Genomic DNA, 14,258 nt, shown 5'->3' with positions numbered 1-14,258 from the left:
AGGCTCAGCCTCAGTAAGAAGGAGTTCTGTGATTAAACAGGGATGCTCACATCTGCAACAGAAATGGGCAGGTCAACCATGTATGCTGTGCCTCGGTGAAGATTTTATGCTATGCTGTGCATTTGATATCCATTCTCTGTATTTGATATCCAATCTAAGATTATCTAGAAGGTCCTTTCCAAGACACTGGTGAGATATAGCTATATAAATATATAACTCAGGATAAAAGCAACTTTTAACATTTAGTGTGTGCCTCTGCCTCTGATCTGATTACAGCCCACAAAGAAATATAGACAATACAGGCTAATGAAGAAGGGTGATAAGATTTTTTTTTTTTTTTTTTTTGAGACGGAGTTTCACTCTTGTCACCCAGGCTGGGGTGCAATGGTGCAATCTTGGCTCACTGCAACCTTCGCCTCCTGGTTCAAGTGTTTCTCCTGCCTCAGCCTTCTGAGTAGCTGGGACTGGAGGCACTCACCACCATGCCCAGCTAATTTTTGTCTTTTTTAGTAGAGACGGGATTTCACCGTGTTGTGCAGGCTGGTCTCGAACTCCTGACCTCAGGTGATCTGCCTGCCTCAGCCTCCCAAAGTGCTAGGATTACAGGTGTGAGCCACTGCGACTGGCCAAGGGTGATAAGATTTTAAAAATTCATTTAAAATACAGAAATTTCAAAAAGGGAGAAGTGCAGTGATAGCAAAATCGATGCAAACTGTACAAGCATGCAATCTATTTTATAGTGGAATCTAATTTTCTTGGTCCTGAGATTCTATTTCCATTGGTTTTCAAATAGTTAATCCTATTGATTTTTCAGGGAGATTATTAAAATCACTAATAATTATTTTCTTAGAGACACAAAATCTAAAAAGCACCATATAGACCTTCTCTCTATCTCCCCTTATCCTTATGTCACCTTACCCTACCCCAATACTCCAATGGCAGAGTATCTACTATGGCAGAGTAGAGAATATGTACACTAACAAAACCAGATGCACAGAGGTGGGGTATCCATCTCTGACTTGGCTGAGCTAGTCTAAGGAAGGAAGGAAGGCTCTGTGGCCATTGTCCTTGGAAGTCATTCTCACAGGTTGGTGGTATTCTCAAGTAGGTGGTGCTTGAGTGGCCCAAGAGCACCCACATGCTGCTATGCATTTTTTCTGACAACCTCTTTATGATCTCTGACTTTGGCAGATCATCTTGCATTTCTCAATTGGAGAGTCACTTTTCTTATCTCCACAGAAAATTCTTAATCAAGCTCCTGGTTTTCCCTTATAGCTTCTACTTTTTAAACTCACTTCTCCAACTTCACCACTATATCTCTGACAGATGAGAACATTAGAGATTCCTTGTTTTTCAAAAACAAAACAAAACTCTGCAAAACTATACATATACTAAGGGGAATTCTGTATTATCTCCTGCCAATATACCACCCTGCATTTTAAAAAATCTTTAACTTTGGCCAGGCACGGTGGCTCACGCCTGTAATCCCAGCACTTTGGGAGGCCGAGGCAGGCAGATCACAAGGTCAGGAGGTCGAGACCATCTTGGCTAACACGGTGAAACCCCGTCTCTACTAAAAAAAAAAAAAAAATACAAAAAATTAGCCGGGTGCGGTGGTGGGCGCCTGGAATCCCCGCTACTCAGGAGGCTGAGGCAGGAGAATGGCATGAACCCGGGAGGCGGAGCTTGCAGTGAGCCGAGATAGCGCCACTGCAGTCTGGCCTGGGAGAAAGAGCGAGACTCTGTCTCAAAAAAAAAAAAAAAAAAATTTAACTTTTGTGGGTACATAGTAGGTGTATATATTTGTGGGGTACATGAGATGTTTTGATACAAGCATGCAATGCATAACCACATCATGGAAAATGGGGTATCCATCCCCTCAAGCATTTATCCTTTGTGTTACAAATAATCTAATTATACTTTTTTATTACTTTAAAATGTACAATTAAGTTATTTTTGACTATAGTCACCTCGTTATGCTATTAAATACCAGGTCTGATTCATTCTTTGTAACTATTTTTTGTACCCAGTAACCGTCTTCACCTCCCCACACATGCCCACTACCCTTCCCAGCCTCTGATAACCATCCTTCTACTCTCTATCTCCATTGAGTTCAATAGTTTTGATTTTTAGATTTCACAAATAAGTGAGAACATGCAATGTTTGTCTTTCTGTGCTTGGCTTATTTCACTTAGCATAATGGCCTCCAGTTCCATCCATGTTATTGCAAATGACAGCATCTCATTCTTTTTTATGGCTGAATAGTACTCCATTGAGTATAAGTTCCACATTTTCTTTATCCATTCATCTGTTGACGGACACTTAAGTTGCTTCTAAATCTTGGCTGTTGCGAATAGTGCTGCAACAAGCACAGGTGTGCAGATATCTATTGAATATACTTATTTCCTTTTGGGGGGGGTATATACCCAGCAGTGGGATTGCTGGATTGTATGGTAACTCTATTTTTAGTTTTTTGAGGAACCTCCAAACTGTTCTCCATAGTGGTTGTACTAACTTACATTCCCACCAGTTGTGTAAGAGGGTTTTCTTTTCTTCACATCCTTGCCAACATTTATTATTGCCTGTCTTTTGGATAAAAGCCATTTTAACTGGAGTGAGATGATATTTCACTGTAGTTTGATTTGCATTTCTCTGACGATCAGTGATTTTGAGCACCTTTTCATCTGCCTGTTTGCCATTTGTATGTCTTCTTTTGAGAATATCTGTTCCTATATTTTGCCCATTTTTAAATTGGATCATTAGATTTTTTTCCTATAGAATTGTTTGAGCTCTTCATATTTCCTGTTATTAGTCTCTTGTCAGATGGGTCGTTTACAAATATTTTCTCCCATTCTGTGGGTTGTCTTTTCACTTTGTTGATTGTGTGCTTTGCTGTGCAGAAGCTTTTTAACTCGATGTGATCTCATTTGTCCACTTTTGCTTTGATTGCCTGTGTTTGTGGGTTATTACTCAATAAATTTTTGCCCAGACAAACGTCCTGGAGAGTTTCCCCAGTTTTCTTATAGTAGTTTCATAGTTTGAGGTCTTAGATTTAATTCTTTAATCCATTTGGTTTTTGATTTGACGTTTTGTATACGGTGAGAGACAGGGGTCTAGTTTCATTATTCTGCATGTGGATATCCAGTTTTCCCAGCACTATTTATTAAAGAGACTGTTGTCCCCGCAGTGTATGTTTGTGGCACCTTTGTCAAAAATGAGTTTGCTGTAGATGTGTGGACTTGTTTCTGGGTTCTCTATTCTTTTCCATTGCTCTGTGTGTCTGTTTTTATGCTAGTACCATGCTGTTTTGGTTACTATAGCTCTGTAGTATAATTTAAAGTCAGGTAATGTGATTCCTCCAGTTTTGTTCTTTTTGCTTAGGATGGCTTTGGCCATCCTGCATTTTTAACCCTTTTCCCATTTTCACCCAGAATACGCGCTGGTGGCACTTGCAGCTCCAGGGTTTACCCTGAGATAACTTTGCCATGAAATATCTTGCCTTTATTATTATTTTCACATCATTCTAATATATCGACTTTGAAAACACAAGTCATCATTCTATTTATAGCATCTTGTTGTTAGCAGTGGTATTTCCATTTACAAAATATAGAAATTCTTTATCGCTGAAAATGTCAAATTCTAGAAAGCGTAGCATTCCTATGTTAACATTGTTCTCAAACAGTTTTTGGCCAAAGAGTCATTTAATGAATCCAGTTTTTTCCAAAATAGATGATTCTGATGATTCAGATGATTCTGATGTTAGTTCTGTTTAAAAATAATTCCAAGAACAGTTTGTATATTTTATTTTCACCCTGAAAATCAGTCAGCCTCAAGAGCGTGTTAATGTAAAATTAAATGAACATGGGCAGTGAGCTGCACTTTTTTTTCTAAACAGTAAAAAGGTTAAAAAATTGTCCTGATTTCCTTGGTATCCAGTGGTATTAAACATAGGTGGGAGAAATACAGCTCAGCAAACTCTTCCAGGAGATAAAGTGCTGATCACACCTACTGGGCAGTTTCACAAATATCTCCTATATTTTTCTCCTTTGGTAGTGGGGATGGGGACACAATGTTACATTGGGCCTCTCTCTTCTCTCTCTTTCTCTCTCCCTCTCCTTTTAAAATGTCTCCTCTCTCTCAATATTTCATTTCTTATTTGTATTTCTGAATGAGGGAAAAGAGTTGATGGGACAGTGGAGTGGGAAAAAGAAGAGCACCAATAAAACCTGTTTTCCTGTTTTCACTATTTTCATTCCAAATTCCTTCTATCTCATAATTGATGGAATCTTATGAACTTATTAGTTAAAAACTGTCTTTCTTGTTTCACAGGAATTCATACTGGGGTGATCACTCAGAAGAAAAGGTGAATACCGATATTGTAAGCTACTGGACTGCCACAAGTGATATCTTTACACACCATCCTGCTGTCATTGGGTATGTACAAAGTGCTGCATACAGACAGAGGAGAAAGACAATTGACCCCATCTAAAGTTAACAAAAACTTCCTCTTGGGGCTGTTTCTTTCCATCAGACCTTACAGGTCTACGGGATAATAGCTTCTCTCATAAGGCCTCAGCTTTCTTTAATAATTTCTAGAAGCAGACGTTATTGTGTCATGCACACTCAGTGTTGCAAATTAATGGTCTGGTGATCTGGGTGGCATGGCATTTTCCCCTTTTCTGGTTCATCACCCATGATAGACCAGTAAAGGTGACCACTTAAATTCCTTGCTGTGCAGTGTTCTGTATTCTTCAGGACACAGAGCTTCCTCTCTCCCAGGAGCCATGAATCTCCTGATGCTGACCTTCATTATCTGTGGGTTGCTAACTCAGGTGACCAAAGGTAATGGAACCCTATAAAGCAGAGATGATGGAACTAGGATGAGTTGTTGCCCTTGGGGGTATCACGATGGGAAGAGAGGGAATCTACAGGAAAAATCTGGGCCAATAAAGAGCAGCAGAAATGCTCTTATTTTGGCAGCTCCATGTCCCTGGTTTCTGAGAATCTTTCTGTTAGGGGCATCTAGCAAGCTGAGATGTCCTCTGAGGCATTTCTCCAAAGACAAGAATTTCCTTAATGCTCTGAGCCACCCTATCTGTCTCTCTACATAACTATCCAACGTTAGCTCAGCCTCACTTCACTTCTATTTTGATTATTCTGTTGTATCTATTTCATTGTTGTGTCCTATTAGTTCTCCTACCATCTTGAATTCATCTTTGCCTGGAGTACCTTCAGAGGGAGGCCCTCATTTTCATGTTCTTAGATATGGTGAACAAGTCCATTGACAGTTTGTAGATTCTGTAGCACTATCATATGGAAGAGACAATATATATGTTTGGGGTAGAAGAGGAAATAAGTGGAGTAAAGACAGGATAGAAAGACTAGTGACCAATGGGGAGCTTCTAATTTTAGAAAAATAGGAACAGTCTGTTTCCACTATTTAATAATGCTACTTTTGAAAATTGTTAACTGTTTATTAAAAAATAATACTTGCAATTGACTTATGTATCAAGCAATCGATAGATTAATAGGGTTTAAGGAAAAGAAAAGTGTTTGCCTGTCCAAGAATACCAGTTCTTCAGTCTTCCCTTTCAGAATCAATCAATGTTACCAATTTCTTATATATCCTAGCAAATAAAAATATATTTATTTGCATGTGTATACCTTTTAGGTTTTTTAAAAATGCAATTGCAAATGCACCATGTGAATTGTTCTGCAATGTACTAGCAATATATTAGAGACATCTTATCCATACATAAACCGAGTTCATTGTTTTTAATCAATAAGTAAAACTTTGAGGAGGAGCAGATGAATCTCCTCACATTAATTTTTCCGCTACTGATGAAAAACAGGTCTTTAAATATCAAAAACAATTCAGCAAGAAAAATTTGTAAACAAATGTGTGTCTTTCCACTTATGACTGGGCACATGGACACACACACACACACACAGTCAAACCACCTACCAGAAAAGCTGAACTACTCTTCTCTCCTATCACCAGTTGCAAGAGTGTCAGCTTCCCATACTCTTATCAGTCCTTTTTGTTTTTTTCTGCTACATTCTTCCAAGTTTTACAGTCTAATATGTGAAAATATGTCCTGATGTTTGAATTTGTGACACTTTAGTTATAAATAAGTTTGAACATCCAGTCCATTAGATTTCTAAACTTTCTTAATTATCTTTCTATACTAAGAAATTTGGGTTTTGTTAAATTTGGAGGTGCTATATGTTGCCTAGAAAGACGCTATTCATGTCTATTAAATGTTTATAACTGTGCCTATGATCTGTCATGTCTTGATTCACATGTTGATATAATGTGAGTTACAGAATTAATATCTACATTCATTTATGATTATACACTGCTGTATTTGTTGAAAATTTGGAAATTTTGAAATTGTAAAGAAGTAAAAAAATTGCAAAGAAGTTAAAAGAGACAAAATATTTTTGATCTGTTGTTCTTCCTCAGTTTTCTTATTTGAATAAAAATGTGTAACATACTTATAAATTTTCTGTTATACTATTAGTATTTTCCCATTTACTAAATATTTTTCAAAAACTGTATTTCCAATGACTGTATAAAATTTTATAGAATGGATACTATTTAAATTACTTAGCCAAATTGCTTTTGCATAAATAAGTGCATTTACATTTTATAGACAAGGATGGCTAATATAACCTTTCTTATACATAAATCATTCAGCATAAAATTCCTGGAGATGTACTTTTTTTCTGTCTGCTTCATGTATTATCAATTTTTGAATACTTGTCAAGTCCTAAAAATGAAATATTATATATAAATATTTAATTTTTATTTATGTCTGTGAGTAATGGGGAAGTCGAACTTCAAATACATGCTTAATGTATATTTAACTTTTCTACAAATTGTCTATGCCTCTTTTTCTCTTTTATTTTGGAGAATTCGTTTTCATTTCTTTTGATTTAGAGATTTTCATTTTTGTGTTCTCGTATAGGTTTTGTTTTGAAATTTAACTATTTAGTCTCTCTGGGCTTTATATTATGTGTTTTCAAGTGAGATAGCACCTGATGGCTTGTGAAACAACTTTTTACCAAGCCAAGCTATCAGTGGACTGCTGTCAATAGATATATTTTAAGTTGATGCTAGCTGATTGTATATCTGGTATGTTTTAGAAAGAATTCCACACATGGGATAATGTTTTGGCTAGACGGCTCCCCTACTTAGAAACATACAATTGCTAGTCATATTTCTAGTTTTAGGATTTTGAGATACTGGTGATGAAGATCACATGTCCTAACAACATAATAGTTCCAGACTGAAGTTCTTTGAAGAAAATGACTGTTGTCACTCTAGAAAAAAAAAAAAAAGAATTATTCCCAATTGCCATCATTCTACTGCTAAAACCAAATTCTTGGAATTATCTTTGATTTTTCTATATCCTATGACACTCATATCTATCAGGAAGTCTATTACATCTGCCTGCAAATTATATCCAGAATGCAATTATTCTTGTCACCTCCATTGCTACCACTCTGATTCTAGTCACCATCATCTCTCACCTGTGTTACTGCCATAGCTTCCCCATGATCTCTGTCCTCCTGCTCTTCCCTTCCACCATCTTGTGGAGACACACAGTGCGTGATCCGCTTACACTGGGAGTCAGATCATGTACTTTTGCTCAAAACTCTGCTATGGCCCCCTCTATAGTCAGAGCAGTAACAAGAGTCCATACAGTGGCTCACCTGGCCCTGCAGGATCTGGCCCTTATGACCTCTCTCACCTCATCTCCTACTATTATAGTCCTTGTTCACTCCACTACAGCCACACAGACCCCAGTGCTCTTCCCCAAACATATCAGACTTACTCAACCCATAGAGCTCTGTTTGTTTGCTCTGCCTAGGATGTACTTGCCTCAGATACTGGTGTGACTAATTCCTTTACCTCCTTCAAGCTGTTTAATCATCACCTTGTTACACAGGCTTGTGCAACTCCTGTTTATGAATCTTCTATTACCCTTAAATCTATTCTCCCTTCTTTCTGCAAACCATTTATCACCTTTTCATCTACAAAACAATGTACTTTGTTTTTTATTGAGGTAAAATATACACATAAAAATTACCATCCTTACCATGTTTTTACCATATTTTCATGTATACCTGTTGGCTGTTTGTATGTTTTCTGTTGAGAAATGTCTATTCAAATCTTTTGCCCATTTTAAAATCAGACTATTTGTTTTTGTTTTTGTTTGCTATGGAGTTTTTTGGGCTCCTTATATTAATATACTTTTGGTTGTTAATTCCTCGTCAGATGGATAGCTTGCAAATATTTTCTCCTACTCTGTGGGCTATATCTTCACTTTGTTGATTATTTCCTTTGCCGTGCACAAGCTTTTTAGTTTGATGTAATCCTAATTGTCTATTTTTGCTTTGGTTGCCTCTGCTTTTGAGGTCTTACCCAAGAAATCTTTGCCAAGACCAATGTCCTGAAGTGTTTCCCTAATGTTTTCTTCAGGTAGTTTCATAGTTTCTTACCCAAGAAATCTTTGCCAAGACCAATGTCCTGAAGTGTTTCCCTAATGTTTTCTTCAGGTAGTTTCATAGTTTCAGGTCTTAGATTTAAGTCTGTAAACCATACACTCTAGCAGGGAGTGCACTTACTTTTTATGTCTGTCTCCCTTTGCTAGAAAGTAAGCTCCATGTGATTTTTGTCTGTTTAGTTCACAGATGTACCTCAAGGGCCCAGGATGGTGCTTGCACCATAGTAGGGGCCCAAAATTTTGATGACTGTGTGACTATAGCCTAATTTAAGAATGGAGGGAATAATGTAAAAGCAGTAGGAAGGAATGTAAATGAGAAACAATTTTGAAGAATAATTGACAGAACAAGGTGATTCAAAGACAAAGGAGAAGAAGAGAGCCAAGATGACATATTTCAAGTATGGATAATGCTGGAGGAAAAAAATTAAGATATAAATCTTTGTAGATGTGAGGAATGAAGAAGCAAGGTTAGAGTCTGTCTTGCACAAAAGAAGTGGAAGGTCTAGACTTGAAACTTACAGAAAATTCCACGAAGTACAAAGTAAAATGGAGCCAGTAAAATAACAAAGATAGAATAAATGACTCCAGAAGAGTAAAGGTATAATAAATAATTGGTGAAGTTGGACTACAGCCAACACTTCCCAGAGGATAAAATATGAACCAAATTATTGTGAGCCTAATACATACATACATACATACATACATCTATATATGCTTTATATATATAATCACATTAAATTCAAACAAGGTTGTTTAGAAAATTACTTGCTCTTCTGCACATATGCCAGGCTTCCTCCTCCATAAAGCCTTACTTAGCTCTAGCTGCTTCCTCTGCCTAGAATACACTTATCTAGGTACTCCTTGGGCAATTGTCTTGAGAAAGATGATCATGCAGTTTACTGCTTGATAAATGAACATACAAAGCAGCACACTAGTTTCCCTTTAGATTTATATCCTCATCCCTCAAATGAGTAGTAACACTGCTTGAAAATCCTACTGCATTTCTCTTGTAAATGAACCTTCCTTCTTTTTTTTTTTTTTTGGGACAGAGTCTTGCTCTGTCACCAGGTTGGACTGCAGTGGCCCGATCTCAGCTCACTGCAACCTCTGACTCCCTGATTCAAGTGATTCTCCTGCCTCAGCCTCCCGAGTAGGTGGGATCACAGGCATGTGCCCCCACATCCAGCTAATTTTTGTATTTTTAGTAGAGACAGGTTTTCACCAGGTTGGCCAGGATGGTCTCGATCTCCTGACCTTGTGATCCACTCGCCTCGGCCTCCCAAAGTGCTGGGATTACAGGCTTGTGCCACCATGCCCAGCTACCTTCCCTCTTTTTTAGACAACTATTTTGTCCTGACCTTTATTTGTCTTTTATTTTCCTGCTCCTCTCCTCTACATGGCTCTCCCCCTCAGCTTATCCCATGCCCCGTTTATTTAAACAATTCAAATAGGAACTTTTCACTCATTTCCTCTGTCCCCTTTGCCATAAAGATCAGATCCATCTAAAGATCAGATCAGTCTGCCCTGTGTGAATCTGTGACTATGCCTTTCTGTCATCTCATCACCTTATTCTATATTAAGCTCTCCTTTTCTGCTTGTTTCTTCTTCTTCTTCTTTTTTTTTTTTTTTTTTTTTTTTGATATGGAGTCTTGCTCTTGTTGCCCAGGCTGGAGTGCAGTGGCACGATCTTGGCTCACTGCAACCTTCGCCTCCTGGGTTCAAGTGATTCTCCTGCCTCAGCCTCCTGAGTAGCTGGGACTATAGATGCCCGCCACCATGCCCAGCTAATTTTTGTATTTTTTAAGTAAAGACAGGGTTTCATCATGGCCAGGCTGGTCTCGAACTCCTGAACTCAGGTGATCTGCCTGCCTCGGTCTCCCAAAGTGCTGGGATTACATGTGTGAGCCACCACACCTGGCCTGCTTGTTTCTTTTCTCATTGCTTGCTAACACCATTTGGTATTTCTCATTCTTCAAAACAAACCTGAAAGCCCTCCCTTAACCTTACATTGCCCTCTCACAAGTTATTTATTTCTCTGCTTTTCTTTGGAGCTAAACTTCTTAAGAGTTTCATCTACAGGTCCTGCATTCACTTCTCTCTCATTCACATCTTGATCAACTGCAATTTAGTTTCTTTTCTCATACCATTTGGAAGCTGCTATCCTCAGTATGAAGTGACCTTCAAACTACTAAAAGCATGGACATTTTCCTGCCTTCATCTTTTTTTTTTAACCTCTCAGCAGTATTTGACCATAAAATGACCACTCTGTCCTTTAAGAAACAGTCTCCTCTCCTGCTTAATGTAGTCGCATCTGATACAACTTTCCCTATAACCTTTATGCATTTTGCTTTCATGCATATCAGCCCGACCTGCAACTGTCAGTATCTCCAGTCTTTCAACAACTGCTTGTGAAATATCCATAGCTCACATCATACTATAGTACTAACTTGAGATAGCTTATAAACATAAAAGCTAAAACTATACAACTTTTAGAGAAAAATATAGAATATATTTGTGATTCTAGTGTAAGCACAACTTTCTTAGATAAAGCCTTTAAGAAAAATGAATAGCCAAACTAAACTGGGAAAAATGTTATATATATGTATCTGACTTCTATTATATATAGTTATAGGTAAACAATTTTTATACTTCAATAATAAAAAGACTTTACAGTTAAAAAAAAAAAAGAAATACCCCTGTACAGGGCAATCCAGAAATGCCAGAAAATTATCAGCTGTCTCTGGGATCATCTATCAACTATAGGGGAAGCTGGATAAATAGTCCAGGTCCATTGAGCCTAGTGTAGAATAACTTTGGGGCTTGGTAATATTTTTTTTTTCCTGTGGTAATTCCCTTATTTGCAGTTCAAGGCTATTATGGGAAGAAAACATAGATGGATTTTAGTTCTTCAAGGTTTTTATTGTAACTGTGCACCCTTTCATTCTTCAAGGTTTTTTGGTAACACTGCACCTTCAGGACCTGATGCCCAATTAAACTTTTTTTTAAGTTTTTTGGTTTTTTTTTTTAATAAATAAAATGAAAACTAAATGCTATTTTACTTTTAATTGACATGTAATAATTGTTCATGTTTAGACGATGCAGAGTGATATTTTGATACATGTATACAATGTGTGATGATCAAATCAGGGTAATTAGCATATCACCTCAAACATTTGTCATTTTTTTATGTTGGGAACATTCAGAATCCTCTCTTCTAGCTATTTGAAAATATACAATCAATGATTGTTAACTACCATCACCCTACAGTGCTATAGAACAGCGAACCCCTTTTGGCACCAGGGACCAGTTTTGTGGAAGACAGTTTTTCCAACGGGATGAAGGTGGTGTTGGGGATGGTTTCAGGATGAAACTGTTCCACCACAGGTCATCAGGCATTAGTTAGAGTCTCACAAAGAACACACATCCTAGATCCCTCACATGCACAGTTCCACAATAGGGTTCACGCTTCTATGAGAATCTAATGCCTTGGCTGATCTGACAAGAGGTGGAGCTCAGGCAGTGATGCTCGCACACCTGCTGTTCACCTTTTGCTGTTGCAGCCTGGTTCCTAACAGGCCATGGACCAGTACCCATTGGCTGCCCAGGGGTTGGGGACCCCTGTTATAGGACACTGGAACTTTTTCCTCCTATCTAGGTGTAATTTTCTGTTAACCAACCTCTCTGTATCCTCCTTTCCCTTCCCAGCCTCTAGTAATCACTATTCTACAGTCTACTTCTATGAACTCAAATTTTTTAGCTCCTGCTTATGAATGAGAACATGTGGTATTTATCTTTTTGTGTCTATTTCACTTAACGGAATGTAACATGTTCCCCAGGCTCATCCATGAGTCTGAGGCTTATTTGTAGCCTGGCTGCTGGGCTTCCCTGTGGGATTGTCCTCTGAGCAAACAGAATATAGCCGTGCTGCTGGCCAGCAGTTGATAGATGATCTCATGATAATAACAGGTTATAACTCACCTTTTCTTGGATTTCTTGCTTTCCTGATTTCTACATTTCTCCACTGATTTTTTTGAGGGAGGAATTGTCTCTCAACTAAACTATTACATTCAAATCTTTGCTGGGGCTCTGCTTTGCTGGGGGTCTGCTTTAAGACTCTAGTGTCTTATTCTCCTGTTTTGATCTGACTTATCTTATTGGTCCTTTTAAGTCGTTTCCTCTTATCTGATCTCTTATCTCTTAATATTGAAACTCACTAGAATTTAATTCTAATCCTCTTTTTTTCTCATATTATTCCAAACCACCATGGTTTATCAATTTCTGTACTTTAAATGCTATCCATAAGCAATCACATTTATTGATTTGCATATGTCAAACCAACCTTGCATCCGAAGGATAAAGGCTACTTGATCATAGTGGAGCAGCTTTTTGATGTGCTGCTGGATTCCGTTTGCTACTACTTTGTTCAGGATTTTTGCACTGATGTTCATCAAGGATACTGGCCTGAAATTTTTTTTTCTTGTGTCTCTGCTAGGTTTTGGTCTCAGGATGATGCTGGCCTCATAAAATAAGTTAAGGTGGACGCCTGCCTCCTCAATTTTGGGTGAATAGTTTCAGTAGGAATGATACCAGCTCTTCTTTGTATATCTGGTAGAATTCAGCTATGAATCCATCTGGTCCTGGGCTTTTCATTTTCATCCTTTCTATCCAGGTTTCGTATCAGTCTAAGTATGCTCTCTCTCTCTCCGTTCCTCTCTTTTTCTACCTTTCTCCTTTTCTCCACACAACTTCTTTGATGGCACATAGCACAATTTTAATATACATTTTTTGTTCTCCTGTTTGTCTCTTTCAATGGCTTTTTGAATTTGACATCATATTAGTCTAGATGTCAGTCATCTAGACTGACAAAATAATTTTGTCATTCAAAAAAATAAATTTTTGAATGAATGAAAAGTTGTTATGTTGATGCCAGAGTTAAAAATTTGACCTATATTTTATTCTCTACAGGTAGCTTTGAACCCCAAAAATGTTGGAAGAATAATATAGGACATTGCAGAAGACGATGTTTAGATACTGAAAGGTACATACTTCTTTGTAGGAACAAGCTATCATGCTGCATTTCTATAATAATATCACATGAATACACTCGACGACCAGCATTTCCTGTGATTCACCTAGAGGATATAACATTTGATTATAGTGATGTGGACTCTTTTACTGGTTCCCCAGTATCTATGTTGAATGATCTGATAACATTTGACACAACTAAATTTGGAGAAACCATAACACCCGAGACCAATACTCCTGAGACTACTATGCCACCATCCGAGACCACTTCTTCCAAGACTACTATGCCACCATCTGAGACCACTACTTCCAAGACTACTATGCCACCATCTGAGACCGCTACTTCCAAGACTACTATGCCACCATTTGAGACCACTGCTTCCAAGACTACTATGCCACCATCTGAGACTGCCACTTCCGAGACTATGCCACCACCTTCTCAGACAGCTCTTACTCATAATTAATTAACATTTACTTCTGGTGTGGAACAACTAGAAATACTGCTGGAAATAATATCCAAAGAGCTGATTCTACCAATCCAATTTCACCAGGAAAATTCCGTCAGGGATTGGATGACCATGGGGATGGACATAATTGCTACTACCAACACAACAGCCAAGAGAGTTGCCTTACAATTAGAAATGTGTAGACAGAAATGTATAGAAGATACAAGGATTCTCTCAATTGGACTTAAATTCTTTATCTGTTTTCCTCTGATGT

General features: G+C 37.9%; 1 protein-coding gene across 1 annotated transcript; it reads left to right on the top strand.

The window, feature by feature from the left end:
- The first annotated feature begins 4,784 nt into the window (after positions 1 to 4,784).
- Positions 4,785 to 14,002, top strand: DEFB125 (defensin beta 125). The gene is made up of 3 exons (XM_054466859.1): positions 4,785 to 4,842; positions 13,479 to 13,808; positions 13,917 to 14,002. Exons 1-3 carry the CDS (start codon positions 4,785 to 4,787, stop codon positions 14,000 to 14,002), a joined length of 474 nt encoding a protein of 157 aa, XP_054322834.1.
- Positions 14,003 to 14,258: the final 256 nt, after the last annotated feature.

Source organism: Pongo pygmaeus, chromosome 21 (assembly GCF_028885625.2).
Source record: "Pongo pygmaeus isolate AG05252 chromosome 21, NHGRI_mPonPyg2-v2.0_pri, whole genome shotgun sequence".
Lineage (NCBI taxonomy): Eukaryota > Metazoa > Chordata > Mammalia > Primates > Hominidae > Pongo > Pongo pygmaeus.
Note: the sequence above shows the minus strand (reverse complement) of the source record. Positions and strands in the feature narration are given on the sequence as shown.

Bases quoted from the DNA above. Each gene is read 5' to 3' on its own strand.
- DEFB125 (XM_054466859.1), top strand. From the start codon at position 4,785: ATGAATCTCCTGATGCTGACCTTCATTATCTGTGGGTTGCTAACTCAG. The intron at 4,843-13,478 runs GTAATGGAACCC...TATTCTCTACAG, and splicing joins GCTAACTCAGGTGACCAAAG to GTAGCTTTGAACCCCAAAAA. The intron at 13,809-13,916 runs CTTCCAAGACTA...TTGAGACCACTG, and splicing joins GCCACCATCCGAGACCACTT to CTTCCAAGACTACTATGCCA.